Consider the following 14,970-nt stretch of genomic DNA (forward strand, 5'->3'; position numbering starts at 1 on the left):
GATTATGCCTAACCATACAGGGAGATACAGACTTGATTCTGGATGGCCATATACTTAGTTTTAAAGTGGATGAAGGGGATGAGAATGGCTGTCAGGGGATGGCTAGTGATCTGCCATCAAGGCCATGGACTCAGACCCTTAACCTTCTGAACCCTCCCTCAAACTTTGAACATCTGCAGCCACTTAATGGACATTCAATACACACTTGAACTACCAATTATAGGTAGAGTTTTTTTTAAGAAAAACATTCATCTCAATTTAAAAGCAAGGACAAAACATCATATATTAAAATCAGCAAGAGTCATGATTTCATCTCTAGGAGAAAGATGGTACTGTTTGCCATCTTTCACCAAAAACATTTTTCCTGGGGCCATGATGGAGAGCTGGGGCTACAGGTCAGCTTCCCAGATGGTTTCCTTTCTTACCTTTCATTTTCACTAAATTAGAGAAGCTTAAATTACAGTTAGAAGTAGCAGCAAGAGATGGATGACTCTGTCTAGTAACCCTGGACATTGTAACCATAGACGGACGTAGGAATCAAGGAGATTTCTTGCTTAAAGCCACTTCCAGTGTTTCGGCAGAACGATGTCATCCTTGGAAGCTGGAAGGTTGAGTGTTTCATCTTAGGACTGCCTCATAGAGTCCTTATCCATCTTTTGATTGGATTTTAGTCCAAAAAGCGTATCTTTATGTTCCGTTTCAGCCCTTGGAGGTGGTTTGTGACTCTGCCTGGTAATATGTTCGGTCTGTCCCCCATGGACAAGAAAATCATCAGGTAGAGCATGGACTGTTTGGGTCTAAATACCTTTTTTTTTCTATCACAATATTTATGTAATTTTGGACCAACGATTTAGATTTTCCCTGCCTTGATTTCCTCAACTGTAAAATGGAGTAGGTGACAGTACCTGCCGACAGCCTGGCCCTGAATATCCTTTGTGCTAAAGTACATGACGTCTAGCTCTGTCCTCGTTCATGACACACACTCAGTATATGCACATCACGATTATTGTTATTATTTTCAGGTGTTTACAGACTCTCCAAGACTTTCATACCATAGTTAAGCCTTCCTGCAAAATCTTCATTTCTTCTTTCTCCTTCTCCCTCATAAATTGTAAACTTTCATCCCCAAAGTGGGGGGCGGGTAGGTTCTGGATGTGTGAATTAATGAACAGATTGTGGGACTGCCATTCGGAGTTGTAGAGATGGTTTTCACTTGCATTACGAACACCATAAAGTAGCTGTTTATCTTACTCATTGCCACGGTCCACCTACTTTTGTGGGGGGAATGCAGTCCTCTGGTTTCCTCCCTGTTCTTCTGTCCAGAGCATTGGAGAAGCAGATGGTTGGGGCTGTGTGTGGCCGGCTGCCACTGTTACCTTCAACACCAAATCAAGACCAGAGGGTGGATTGTTGAACACATTCATTCGTTCATTTTTTTTTTTTTAAAGATTTATTTATTTGAGAGAGACAGCATGAGTGGGAGGGGCAGAGGGGGAGGGAGAGAGACAGTCTCAGACTCCATGCTGAGCATGCAGAGCCCAACGTGGGGCTTGATCTCACAACCCTGAGATCATGACCTGAGCCGAAACCAAGAGTTGGAAGCTTGACCCACTACAACACCCCAGGGGCCCCGAACCATTCACTCTGTGAATGAAGCTGGAGAGTGATTTTTGAAGGGAACACCTGCTTTCACGTGAGTGGTAACACCTTTGCTGCATGCAGAGTTGGTGTCTTCTCAGTACTGATCTCTGTGATTCCTGCTTCACAAAATACGCAGGAATTCAGTAGAAACCTCGGAGGCTAGAGGGCCAGTGGAGCAAGAAGCTGCAAGCGTTCTCTCGGCAGAGCACATGCACTAGGACTGGGTTCCCATGCCGCCCCTCGGCTGCACGCTGATGTCTGGGGCGGGCTGGCCGGCCCACCAGCATCTTCCTGCCCTGGGACCCGGGGTCCATGTGATCTCCAGCAGCCACGTGATGAAGCAATGGTGCCCTCAGTTTGTTCTGCTCTTTCTGTGAATGCTGCGGGTTTGTAATGAATTCTGCAGGTGGAATTCATTACACCTTTCTTGGTGAGAATGGGGTTTTTGCCCATTTTTCTGACTTGTTTCAGTTTCCTCTCATTCTTTAGGGACAAAACTAATTGAATGTCAGAAGTAGTCATTTTCTTTGTGTGCTTGTTTTGAAAAGAATTTGAGGTTTTATTTGAAGATGGGGAAAAACTGACAGCTTCTTGTCATAGTCTGACCAGTATTTTATCACAGGCACTGTGGTGAGGATTACTGAGTCAATAAGACCCGATTTTCAAGGGCTCATCGCTACATTTCCTTTCATTTCTGTTTTTGGGTGAATTCACGACACTCACAGAATCACTTACATGGGGACATAGATTTATAATCTGTGTTCACGCTGGGGCCCTGTTCGTGATTTATGTTTATGATGTCATTTTGCATTGTACTACCTTACTGTTTATGTCATACCTTTTGGGCTTCGTGAACCACTTTTGCCGTTTCGGCTGTGACACAGCACAGTAGGAACACAGATGCAAATTTAACAACGAACAGTGACACTATGCAAACAGGATGAGTGTCTGGCTTTTTGTCGCGTGCCGGCAAAGGTAACTCCTCTCACTGCTCGGAAAAGCGTAATAGATTTCTGCGAAAATCACAATTGCTTACATTTCCAATCTGGGGACAGGCTCTTTTTAATTCTTCTTTCCTTCTGAAGCCACGAAGCCTCCAAGGACCACACTTTGGGAGCAGTACTCTGTGGTTTTTCGTGAGAGCCTTTCTGGAACAGAGCTGGTGAAGGGTTATGGGAGGGAGGGGACTGGGTCTGGGCGAAGTTTCAAGAGAACAAACACCAAGTCAGGGCTTCTAGTTTGGGAGAGTTGGGGAAACAGGAATTGAAGCCATGTCTTTCTAAGTGTTTCCATTTCTTCTTCCTTTGTACCTTACAGAGTAAAAGCCAGGGATCCGTCTTTGTCCGGATACACGCCCCGTGGCAGGTGCTGGCCAGAGAGGCGGAGTTCTTGAAGATCAAAGTCCCCACCAAGAAAGTATGAGGATGTCTCTTCTGGGTTTGGGGGCCTCCTGAGGGCTCGCTGGATGGGAATAGTGTGGGGACAAGGCCAGGGTTTGAGGGATGAGGGCTTGTGGAGTTGAAATTGCTCTTGCCTTCCCAGGAACCTTAAGTATGGGGCAGTGCTGTGGGTAGGGTGGGGAAGAAAATTGGGGTACAGAGAGGGTCTGGGAGATCCCTTTACCTCAGAGCTCTACCTGGGATGTGCTTCATGAGAAGCCAGACATTGCCCTGGTCCAGCTTCTTGGTTTCTCTGTTATACCATTCTCTCCCTCTTCTTGGTGTTCCAACACTGCCAAGCATTTTTTTCTTTTTCTTTTCTTTTCTTTCTTTCTTTCTTTTTTTTTTTTGTTTTTTTTTTTTTTTTTTTAGCAAATTTAGCAATGAGAGCAGACAGCAAGCCTTGCTCATTGGGTCAGCAGCATGCAAGGTCGTGACCCTGCCACTAAGTACTGCATGGTGGTGGCTTCCTCTGGTCTCTTCTGTAGGATAGAAGATTCTTAATCAGGAGAGTTGATAAAAAAATATCATCTGGGGAATGTTTTTAAAATATTCATGCCGGTGTCCCACCTCTGGGATTTTGATTCAGGTGGTTCATATGGAATGAGGTTCTGGCATCAGTATTGTGGGAAAAACAAAACAAAACAAACATATCCCTAGTAGGTTCTAATGCATATTTGAGTTGAGAACCACACGGTTCAGATGATTTTTCAGGTTCTTTTCAGCCAACATAGGTTATGTATGATTTCAGAATCTCCTCAGGGAATTCCTAGGTGAGTGTCCTTGTATAACAAAATTTAGCAAACACTTCCAAAGAGAAAGGAAAAGTGTCCATGGATTTACCATTCTTTTGTTTTTATTAGGCATTTTAGGGGAAAAGGGTAGTTATGGACTTTGGCCATTTGTGATATCTGTAGGAAGGGTCCTGGGGTGGATGTTACTCTGGTTTAACGATGGGTGATTTACAGATGATGTCTCTCTCTGTCTCTCTCTCTTTCTCTTTCTCTGATTCTTTGTCTCTGTGTCTTCCTGTCATTCACACACACACACACACACACACACACACACACACACTACCCACACAGTGCTTTATAAGCGGTGACCTAGTTCTGCAGAGATCGTTTTCCTCATTCCAACCACCATCACCGTGATTCCCACCCCCATCATGAACAGAACTCCATGTCTGTTGCTTGTGGCATCACCACTGCATCACCTGCCTTCTTATCACTGTCTGCACTATCATTATCATCCTCACAGTCAGCAACACCACTTTGATGAGCATCTCATGGGCTATGTTTATACCATTTTCACGACCAACAGATCTACCGTCTCCATCAGAATTCACTCATTGACTACCAACGTGTGGGCCACCATCACGAATGCCCTACTCAAGAAGCACGAAGTCTGTGGGTTCTCTTTTTATAGATTTATTAAGACAGACAGTACTTTCATGGCAGGTGGACAAATGACTATCAAACAGTGAACACACGCAGATGTGACTTTCAGCCACAGACATTCTGTCAATAAAAAGTAAATGTCTTGGGGTCACCTGCCTGAGTGTCTTGTTTTCACAAGGACCACACCAGGGTCTTCTCCCCTTCAGTTGCCCTGCTGTGTTGTCTCCTACTTTTGGACCTCTTGCTCCTAAGACCATTGTTCCCAAATGCAGGCGTCATGGCGTGGCCCCCAACTCCTCCTCCACTGATCTTCTCCTCGATTTATCCCCAGTATCAGTCTTGGATGGGGGCTTTTGCTTCTTTCTGGTGGTGTCCTAACCTGGCCAACCCTTTCACTTTTCTTTCTTCTGCTTCTAACTTCAATATATTTCTTCTCTTTTCTTTGGTTTATGTGAGTATCAAACGTTCTCTTAATCGCATTCTATTTGTATCTTGCTTCTTGTGTTTTATCTTTGCTGGCTGATCCTTGGAAAGAAGGTGAGTGAAACTCTAGTGCCCATGCTATGGCTTCTGTCTCCCAGGACACCCTTATAGCAGGAAAGCTAGAGACACAGAAAAAGTATGTATCCTTCTCTTCCCGCTTATGTCTCTTTCTTCTTTGCTCACCTTCCTAACCTTCTTCCTTTCCCCTTCCACCTCTCTCTCCTGATGCCTTTTCCTAGCCTCCTTCTCTGTTTTTGGGGACATCCTACCATGCCTCTCATTTCTTAATCACCTTCTTCTCCTCTTCATTCCCAGGCTCAGCCCCTGTATAGTGCCTATCCCTAGTCTCTGCTTATCCTTTCACAGGCTCATAGCTTTGAGAGCATAGATCTGCTTAAATGACCTATTTCCCGCAGAGTTATGTGCCCCTTACACTAGTCTACTGGGACCACCTGTAGTTTAGGTGGTGCGTGCACTTGAATTTGTAGATGAGATGATGAGGGCAAGGACAGATTGCAGTGCAGCCATTTGTCTTTTTTTTTTTTTTTTCATTTTTAAAAGAATTCCAATATATTTGATATAACCTTGTGTAAATTTAAGATCTACAGCCTGTACATTTGGTACACTTCTGTATTGTAATATGATTAACATTGTAGTGATAATTAGCACCTCTGTTATACAATTATGCTTTTTAGTGGTTGGAGTAATTAAGTTCTAGTCTCTTAGTGAGTTTGATGGCTATAATTCAGCTTCATTGTCTGTATTCGCTATACTAGGCATTAGATCTCTGGCGCTTATTTCCTACTCGTTACAAGTAGGAACCCTTAAGCCCCATCTGTCTTATCCCTCCAGCGCCCCTCTCCCCACCCCCCGCCAATTTCCTGGTAACCAGTCTTTCACTTTCCGTTTTTACAGGTTTGGCTTCTTAGGTTCCACATATAAGTGGTAGTACACAGTACATTTTTTTCCTTTGATTTGCTCTCACTTAGCATCGTGTGCTCAAGGTTCCTTCACGTTGCCAATGGCAGGATGTCCTTGTTTCTCATGGCTGAGTGAGATTCCACTGTGCCCACGTACCACATCTTCTTTATCCATTCATCTGTGGATGGGCAGTTGGGCTCTTCCCACCTCACCCCCCTTCCTTTTCCCTTTGGAGGTGTAGAGTGGCAGACACTAGGCTAGACGAGTCCTCAGAAGCCCAGACTTGTCACCCTGGCTCTGCACGTATTTGCTGTGTGACTTGGGGATGTCACTTCCTCTGTCGGAGCCCCAGTTCCTCATCTGTGATATGGGCATAATAATACCTGCCCTATTTTTCTTAGAACTTTGTTCTTTTTTTAAAATTTTTTTTATTTGTCTGAGAGAAAAAGAACAAGCAGGGGGAGGGAGTATCAGTAAAGAGAGAGAGAGAAGCAGACTCCCTGTTGAGCAGGGAGCCCAATGTGGAGCTCGATCCCAGGACCCCGGGATCATGACCTGAGCCGAAGGCAGAGGCTTAACCAACTGAGCCACCCAGATGCCCCTCTTAGAAGGTTGTTCTAAGACTCTTAACTCCTAACCAGTGCTATGGAAATATAGGAGTTTATTATTGTGTCTGTGTACTCAAATATTTTTATGTGCATTTTGGATTCCTAGTCCCCCAGTCAGCTTCCCTGCAGCCAGCACCGATGGAGGTCCCACTGTAGAGGGTCTTCAGAGAGACACTGCAGTGCACAGAAGTAATCCAGGCTCTCAGAGAGCTTATAGCCAAAGGGCACAACAGGAGGAACGCGCATACCTGGACAGCAAAGCACAAATTATCTCAAGTGGTAACTCATTAGCCCAGCACTGGTCTCTATGTAAATACGATGGGCCAGGGAGTCTGGGGATGGCAAAGCCAGGTGGTGGCTCCTAGAAGGCTGCAGATATAACAGAAAGAACTTTTCCCTAAAGTCTGTGGGCCCCAGACTCGACACACGTGGGCTGCTGTGGCATCCTTCTGTGGCTCCAGCCACGTGGCCCCAATCTTCTTTGTATTCATAGAATGCAGTGGCCGACCTTACAGGGGATGCCATGACCAGGAGAAGGGGGTATAACTCGGTGGCAGGGTGGGATGCATATGTTTTTCACAGTCAATCTGAGAACCTGATTACAAGGGTAGAGGTGGGGGTTACGCCTAGTTCCTGAGATGAGAAGGGGCCATGGACAAGGAGGACGAGGCCGGGCCGTCTGCACAAGGCTAACAGTGGGGCCAGTGGTGTTTCCCTCCCATTTTCGTGGGTTTGGGAAGTGACTACAAGGAGAATAAACTGCATTTACCGGGGCCCACGTCCTGGTGTCCTGGGGACCGCAGAGGAAGACTGAGGCATGGCGCGGGATCAGCTGAGTATTCTCCAGACAAGTGGAAGTTTGTATCTTTAACTCAGCAGGGTCTGGAGAGACCAGGAAGACAAGGAGGAAATCGCAAAGTCGAGATCTCAAACCTGGACAGATCCATAGTAATGCATCCAGGGACTCGGAGTCCTGAACACAGATATTAACCGGGAGTGGGAACCTTGGAAGGAAGCATTTGTTTTCCAGAAACAACAACAGGAGAGCCAGCGTTTTGTGAGACATACTCGACATCCATGCACAGGAAGGGGGTGGGGAGGCCTGGCCTTTGGCCCCAGGCAGCTTGGGGAAGTTTGAAATGGGTGCTTTTTCAGCTTTATTCATTACCAGCATTGATGTCCCTCTCTCATTCACTTTATACCCACTTGGACGAACATCCTCCCCCACCCCGGGCCCCCCATTTCACTTATTCTCCATGTGCTCCCTACAGCAGAGACAAGGCTAGGAACAGACAAGGGGCAGGTTAACGGAGTCCATTCTTGTTCATGAGATCATATTAATCTGGCCAGAGTCCACTGAATTTGCATGAAATGACATGCCTGGGGCAGGTGAAAATCACTTTTCATCCAGCCTGTCAGAATTTCCGTGGCTCTTCTGAGTAGACAGACTGATGTTGCAGGGGCCATGTTTGCCATTCCCAGGAGCCTATGAGGAGTTTTGCTTATGAGCCCTTTGCATGCAAGAGGCTGTGAACTTCTGGCAGGTTCTACCTTCTTAGGCAAGCAGCCTTAGAGCAAACCTCATCTTCAAAACAGAAGTAGTGAATGTTGTGGTGGGCTGTTGTAAGGAGCTGTGCTGATGTGGGATGCCTAGCATCGAGGTGCAGGCAACACATGGTAGCTGGTACTATGACTTTTGTCACTATTGTTGGTCGTATGTGAGGGGCAGAGGGCAGCACGGTTGGCAACGCATTGGGTGGTTCATTCCTGCCGTTTCCCTCCACTGCCAGCATCTGCAGTGTTGGGGGAAATCAGACCCAGTTCTTTCAACCTGCCAAGGCAGCCAGAAGCCCAGGCACGGAATCTGTGGCGAGGCAGGAACAGATGGCCTTTGCGCTGTGTGCTAGGGGATTTCTGTTTCCTAGAGCATGGCTCCTTGGGGCGTCCCTAAACATGATGGCTGCATATGTGAGGTCTGTGATGCAGTCCCCGGAGGAGTCAGCAGGAAGGCTGCTCAGCCCCACAGTGCAGGAGGGAGTGCTCAAAGGCGCTCATTTCGGGGGACAGACAGCAGATGTGGCAAGTGGAGACGTGAGTTTGACTAGTGGCTCTGCCCCCATGACCTGGGGTTATTTCAGATCTTCCCCTATTTCCGGAAACAGGACTTGTGAAGGGTTACGACTGAAGTCATAAATGCATATGGATCATTTTTAAAAAGGACAGATAACAAAGAGCCATGTAATTGGGGGAAAGTAAGTGAGTGCAGGGGAAATGATGATAGTAGAAATGAGAATAAGAGTGACTCATGCATGTGTGGCAGATTTCACTTTGAGCTTCCTGGCAGCCAAGGCAGAAAGGACTGGGACTCACATAATCCCTGGCAATGAGCAACCGTTTTGGCAGAGGAAGCAAACTTTTTCCTGCTGTTGAAGCATAGTTGTTATATAAAGGACACAAACATTAAAAGGAGCCTATTTTCAGTAATGAGTGGATAGAAGGTGCTGGAATGCTCTTTGTATAGCCACTTCTTAAGTGCTTCTGGATAAGAACTGGTAAGTCACATTAAACTTAGTTCAGGGTGGGTTCTAGTACAAAGTAATATATGTCCCTTTCTGAGGAGCCGATGATTCAAAGACAAAAGGTGGAAATGTCATTCATCCTTTAAGTCTCTCCATGGAATTCATGGTTTGAAATATCTCTTATCTACTAAGCAGCATTTATTAAAGAATAATTCATCTTTTAATTTTCATTAACTGAAAACATGCATAACTACCCTTAAGAAATTTCTGAGCAGTGTGAGAAAATTGGTGTTACCACACTGAACGACTATAATTCCAGCTAAAAAGCAAAGCCACTTGGCATTTTGGTTAGCCTGAGTGGCCCCTTAGAAGAAGATATCAATTCTATTACGCTTTGTAAATCATTGGAAGGTGTTTGGGTATCTGCTACTGCCTCTCTAGAGATTCTGATTTGGTAACCATGGCTTTTACAAAAGCTCCATGGGAATACCCTCTCTCTGGCTCCTGGTATCCAGCCAGCTTCTGGGACTCTGCCCAGCCAGGACCAGAGCACCTCTTCTCAGTTGTACAGATTTGCAGCTTGTATTAATCAGGGCTCTCCAGAGAATCAGAACCAATAGGATGTGTGTGTGTGTGTGTGTGTGTGTGTGTATGTATGTTTTTGGGTAGTGTGTGTATTATATATATTATAAGGAATTGTTCCAGGTGATTATGGAGGCTGAGAAATCCCGAGATACGCAGTTGGCAAGCTGGAGACCCAAGACAGCTCATGGTGTTAGGTTCCAGTCCAAATGCCCATCAGGCTTGAGACCCAAGAACAGCCTATTTCAGTTCAAGTCTGAAGGCGAGAAAAGATCAGTGTCTCAGCTCAAAAAGTCAAGCAGAAAGAGTGCCCTTTTACTCACCCTTTTTGTTCCATTCAGGTCTTCAACTGATTGGATGAGGCCCACCCCCATTAGGAGGGTAAGGTGTTTTACTTAGTCTACCCATTCAGATGTTAATCTCATCCAAAAACACCCTCGCAGACACTCTCAGAATAATGTTTGGACAAATATCTGGGCACCCCATTGCCTGTCAAGTTGACATATAAAATTAACCCTCATAAGCACTTGTGATTTTGAGGTCCATAATCCTTTTTGTATTGGTTTGAATAGTGGTGTCCACAAATATATGACCAAGCCCTAACCCGTGAATGTGATGTCATTTGGAAAAAGACCCTGAGAAAAGGGTCTTTGTGGATATAATTAGGTAAGGATCTCCAGATCATCCTGGATCTAGGGTGGGCCCAAATCCAAGGATGGGCTAAAAGAGAATTGAGATCCACAGACCCACAAGGGAGAAGACCAGGGGAAGGCTGAGGCTGAGATCAGGGTAGTGCAGCCCCAAGCTCAGGGAACAGGTTCAGAGAGGCTAACAAATTTAATCTAAGGTCACATGTCCTGAAGGGGTTAGATCTAAGGCCCATTTCTTTCTGACTGCCAAGCCATACTCCTACCACACTTAAATGAGGAGTCCAAAATAAGGCTTGAGTTAACATGGCCTAGAACAGCATTTCTCAGAGCCTAAGCTGAAGAACAGTGGTCTTCTGATTTTTTTTTAAAAAGATTTTAATTTATTTATTTGAGAGAGAGAGAGAGAGCAAGCATGAGCAGGGTGAGGGGCAAAGGGAGAGGGAGACTCCCTGCTGAGCAGGGACCTGCTCCCCTGACAAAATGCAGGGCTCAATCCTGGGATTCCAGGCCCATGGCCTGAAGCAAAGGCAGATGCTTAACTGACTAAGCCACCCCAGATGCCTAGTGGTCTTGTTTTAAAAGAAGTTCATGATCTAACAATCTCTAGAAACACTAATTATTATAGTTTATTTGACAAATTAAAAGTTCTGAGAAGACTTTTAGAAAGAACATGGTTCCATTTTATTCAGCTCTTTTCCTGCTGAACATTCATAGGTTATTTGTAGCTGTATTCCTAGGTATCCCAGGGAAACAGTTATCTGCAGAACTTTCACTGGGAAACTCTGTCCTAGATTAAATACTCCTGGGCAGGAGACGCAACGCATCTGAAATTTTCTTTCGTCATTGCTTTGGACTGGTGCGGTTAGTTACTTAGCAGTCCTGGATTATAGTTTTCTCGCTGTAAGGTTTGGAGGTTGGACCCTGTGACTTCTCTGTCATAGCTTTATAAAATGCTGGGGTCCACATGTCAGTCAGTTGAGTTAGCAAATTTGTTCATTCTTTTCCGTTATGATGTTAGCAGAGGGTTCCAAGGACAGATACTCCTGTGGAGTCATTCACACTCTGATTGTGTCCAAGTATCTAAGAGAAAGTGTCCCACATCGGCCACTTTTTCAAGCTGTGTGTTAAATGAGGCAGTACACTTAGCCTGTGGGTCCCTACTCTGTATCTGGGGCAGCCCTTTGTCCCAGAGCCTGGTAATGTCACTGAGTTTCCTCTGAGTTCTCCTGCCCACGCCTTTCTGTGGAGCCTACACTGAGCTCCCTGATTTAGCCTCTTTTCAAGAGGGAGTACTTTACTCTCTCTTCCAGGGGCTGGAGACTTTTCAGATCCTTTCAGTATTTGCCTCTGGTCCTGGAGTGATCTCACCATCTTATCTACATAGTAAACAATAAAGAAACTCTGTGTCCCAGCCAAAATCTCACTTTCCTTATAGACCCTCCTTTATTCCTTACATGGATTCTTAGGCAACCTACAGGTAGGATTTTTCTCATCCATTAGTTTTTCCTTAATTGCTTGGGGGTACCTTATACTCTCATGTCTCCAAAGGTGCCATAAGCCCTCCCCCATGCCACCTCCGCCACCTGAGAGTAGGAACTATAGTTTATGTTTCCTGTCTGTTCCCTGCAAACTGTAGTATGATGTTGCCTAAATAATAGGTGGGTAAGTAAATACTAGATTAATCGGCTGACGGATGCCAGATCATGCTTGCTCACCCTGGCCCCAGGACCTTCTAGCAGCTGTGACCCACAGTGTAATAGTGGGCTTTTAGCTCACAGCTGCATACAGTTCATGCCATCTTCCGGAACAGGGGACACATTCTCTTCCTTCCTCATCTGGACCAGCTCCTTCCTTCTTCAGGTGGTGGGCTCTCTTTGGGGCTATTTTGATAGCTCAGTGAATCTTCTCTGGTGATCAGAATATAAGAAGCAGGAGAAACTCGATGGGCTTTGTCAAGGATGGAGAGCTTGTAGGCCCCTGGTCACAGTGGGGAAGGTCACCATTTGCTCAGCCTCCAAGATGCCTTTTAGGGCAAACTCTTTTTATTATTACTGGCAGTAATTTTCTTTTCTTTTTTTTTTTTTTTTAAAGATTTTATTTATTTATTTGACAGAGATCACAAGTAGGCAGAGAGGCAGGCAGAGAGAGAGAGAGGAGGAGGCAGGTTCCCTGCTGAGCAGAGAGCCCAATGTGGGGCTCGATCCCAGGACACTGGGACCATGACCTGAGCCGAAGGCAGAGGCTTTAACCCACTGAGCCACCCAGGTGCCCCATATTATTACTGGCAGTAATTTTCAAATGAACTAGAGCTGTTGGTGTTTTCGCCGGGTTGGCTGTAGGTGGGGCCTTGCCCCATGTTGTCATTGTCTGTTCCCAGACATTTGTTTTTAAAAGAGGCGCAGCTGAGAGGGTAGTGTTTATATCGATATCTTTATGGGCTTTTGGTGCACGCTCTTTGATTGCTATTTACATAGGCTGGAAAGAGTGCAGAATACTTTGACTTTTTATTCCTTGTTTTTGGTAATGCTTCTCGTTTTCAAAAACAAAAACAAAATAATCGATGCCACCTATGTGCTGGTTTGAGTGAGGAACCTGACATGGCACGCAGCCATGTTCTAGGCATGCGTAGGGGCCTGGTGAGACCGCACAGGCCTGGCCCACCTCACGCGACTCTGTTAGGAGATAAGCCTGATGTGGGGCTCAAAAACAGTGATGCTGAACATATGAAAATGTAGTGGGAAGTGAATTTGAATAGCTGTATGAAGTTGTTTTAAGACTCAGGGTTAAAAAAAAAATGGTGATAGAAATGGCAGCTTTGTTTTTTTAAAGCCTCGAGTTGTGTCTCTAAACTGGGGGAGAACCTGCCAGCCTGGGGCTGGCTGGGACCTGGACACCGAACCCAGTGCCGGAGGGCAGCGGGCAGGCTGACCACTGAATTTGCCATCCCAAGTGGGGCCTTGTGATTATGGCAGGACGTAGTACTAGATGTTGAGTATGCCAGGACTGTCCTGAGTGACTGGGCCTGGTGGGCACTCCTTGAGCTTGGCCATGGCTGTTCCTGAGGGTGTATGGGGAAGGGTGAGCAGGCAGGGAGAGGCAGAGAAGCAGGCAGGGACAGTCAGCTTCTGGCACCTGGGGATCATGGACGGAGGGCTCTTCTTACCCAGTTAGAACTGGGGTTGGTGACATGTTGACTCCTAATACCTCTTGAGATCCGATTGTTACGTTTTCAGGAATTTTGCAGGCTGGTTATTAACACCACTGGTACCTTGAAGATGGCCACTGTGGACATTATTTAGACCATAAAAATCCGCCAATGGTACACATCAGCAACCTGAGCCCCCTCTTCCAGGTGGTTGCTAAGCATTTCTCAGGATGGCATGATGAAAGCCTGAGGGTGGGCACTGGATGGAACAGCAGGGGCCACGGGTATGTCCCATGGCCAGGGCCTGGTCCAGCCTGAGGGTGTTCTGTGATTCCTGCTATAGGCAGGAAGGGCTGTTGGTCAGACAGGGGCCAGGAATGACAATGTCTCTGTCAGGGACCAGAAAGGGATGCCATGTCTGCCACCTCTGGTACAGAAACTAATTGCCCACTACTCCCTACTTGCTCTCTCTGCTCTAGCCACACTGGCCTTCCTGCTGTTCCTCCAGAATGCCAAGCCCATTTCCACCTCAGGGCATCTCAGCTTGTTCTTCTCTCTGCCCGGAACACCTTCTCTCACTACCCACAGAACTCTCTCACGTCTCTGGGGGCTGTACTCCTATGTCCCCTGCTTGGACAGGCCAGGCCCCCTGCCACTCTCCACCCTCTTCCATCATTTTTCCTTCCAAACACTTGGCACTGCCCACCCCTGAATCACATGTTTGTGTCCTTGTTTGATTGTCTCCCCACTGTATGGGAAGCTCTGTGAAGGCAGGGATTTGGTTTTGTGGTGCAGGCAGTGCCTGGAAGGGGCCTAGGAGAATGAAAGAAAGAACATTTCCCACAAACCACACGTAATCTATGTGGCAGCACTGCAGACTGATGCCAAGTGGGCGGGAAGGCCCACCTGACGGCATTTGGGAGGACTGCTGCCATGCCTTAGGGCTGTCTGTAGGGGTGGGACTGGCAGCCCATGGACTATGGTGGACATCCCTGATCTGGGTTTTCAGCTGCTCCGTCAGTTGCTAAGAAACATTTGGGAAGAGTCTCACTGTACCAAGTTTGGGGCTAGGTTGTGTAGAGGGGTTCCTAGCCTTTTTGAAAGGCTACATTTTTTTCATCCATCCATCCATCCATCCGTGTATCCATCCATCCACCCATCTGTTTGTCTATCCATCCATCCACCCATCTGTCCATCCACACGTCTGTCCGTCCGTGCGTTCATCTGTCCATCCATCCATCCATCTGCCATCGACATACCTGTCCACCCATCCATCCATCCATCCATCCATCCATCCAGTGAATACCTGTTGAGTATCACTAGGTATGAGACGACCCTGCTGAGTGTGGGTGAATCAGTGGTGTCCACAAGTGGTCCTGGCTCCATGTGGCCTTGGTGTGGTGAAGATTCAGAAGAGAGCTGTATGAGCTGGGAGGCACCCACAGAGGAAAAGGCAGGGTGGACAGAGGGACAGCCAGAGGACACTAATTTAGGTGTGAGGTGCAGTGAGGGAAGCTGCCATTTGAGCTTAGACCCGAGGGCTGGGTTGGGGTTTGCCAGGTGGGGAGGGCATGTGAGAACCTTC

The 14,970-nt window shown here is 46.6% G+C and overlaps 1 protein-coding gene across 1 annotated transcript in view; it reads left to right on the plus strand.

Annotated features, from left to right (window-relative positions):
* Positions 1 to 14,970, plus strand: part of ANO2 (anoctamin 2) — a 357,148-nt gene that overhangs the window by 97,876 nt on the left and 244,302 nt on the right. Inside the window, exon 4 of the mRNA XM_032874339.1 lies at positions 2,959 to 3,057. Coding sequence (XP_032730230.1) covers positions 2,959 to 3,057 — 99 coding nt within the window. The remainder of the gene's footprint in view (positions 1 to 2,958; positions 3,058 to 14,970) is intronic.

This window comes from Lontra canadensis, unplaced genomic scaffold, assembly GCF_010015895.1.
Source record: "Lontra canadensis isolate GAN:19392208 unplaced genomic scaffold, GSC_riverotter_1.0 scaffold53, whole genome shotgun sequence".
Taxonomy (NCBI): Eukaryota; Metazoa; Chordata; class Mammalia; order Carnivora; family Mustelidae; genus Lontra; species Lontra canadensis.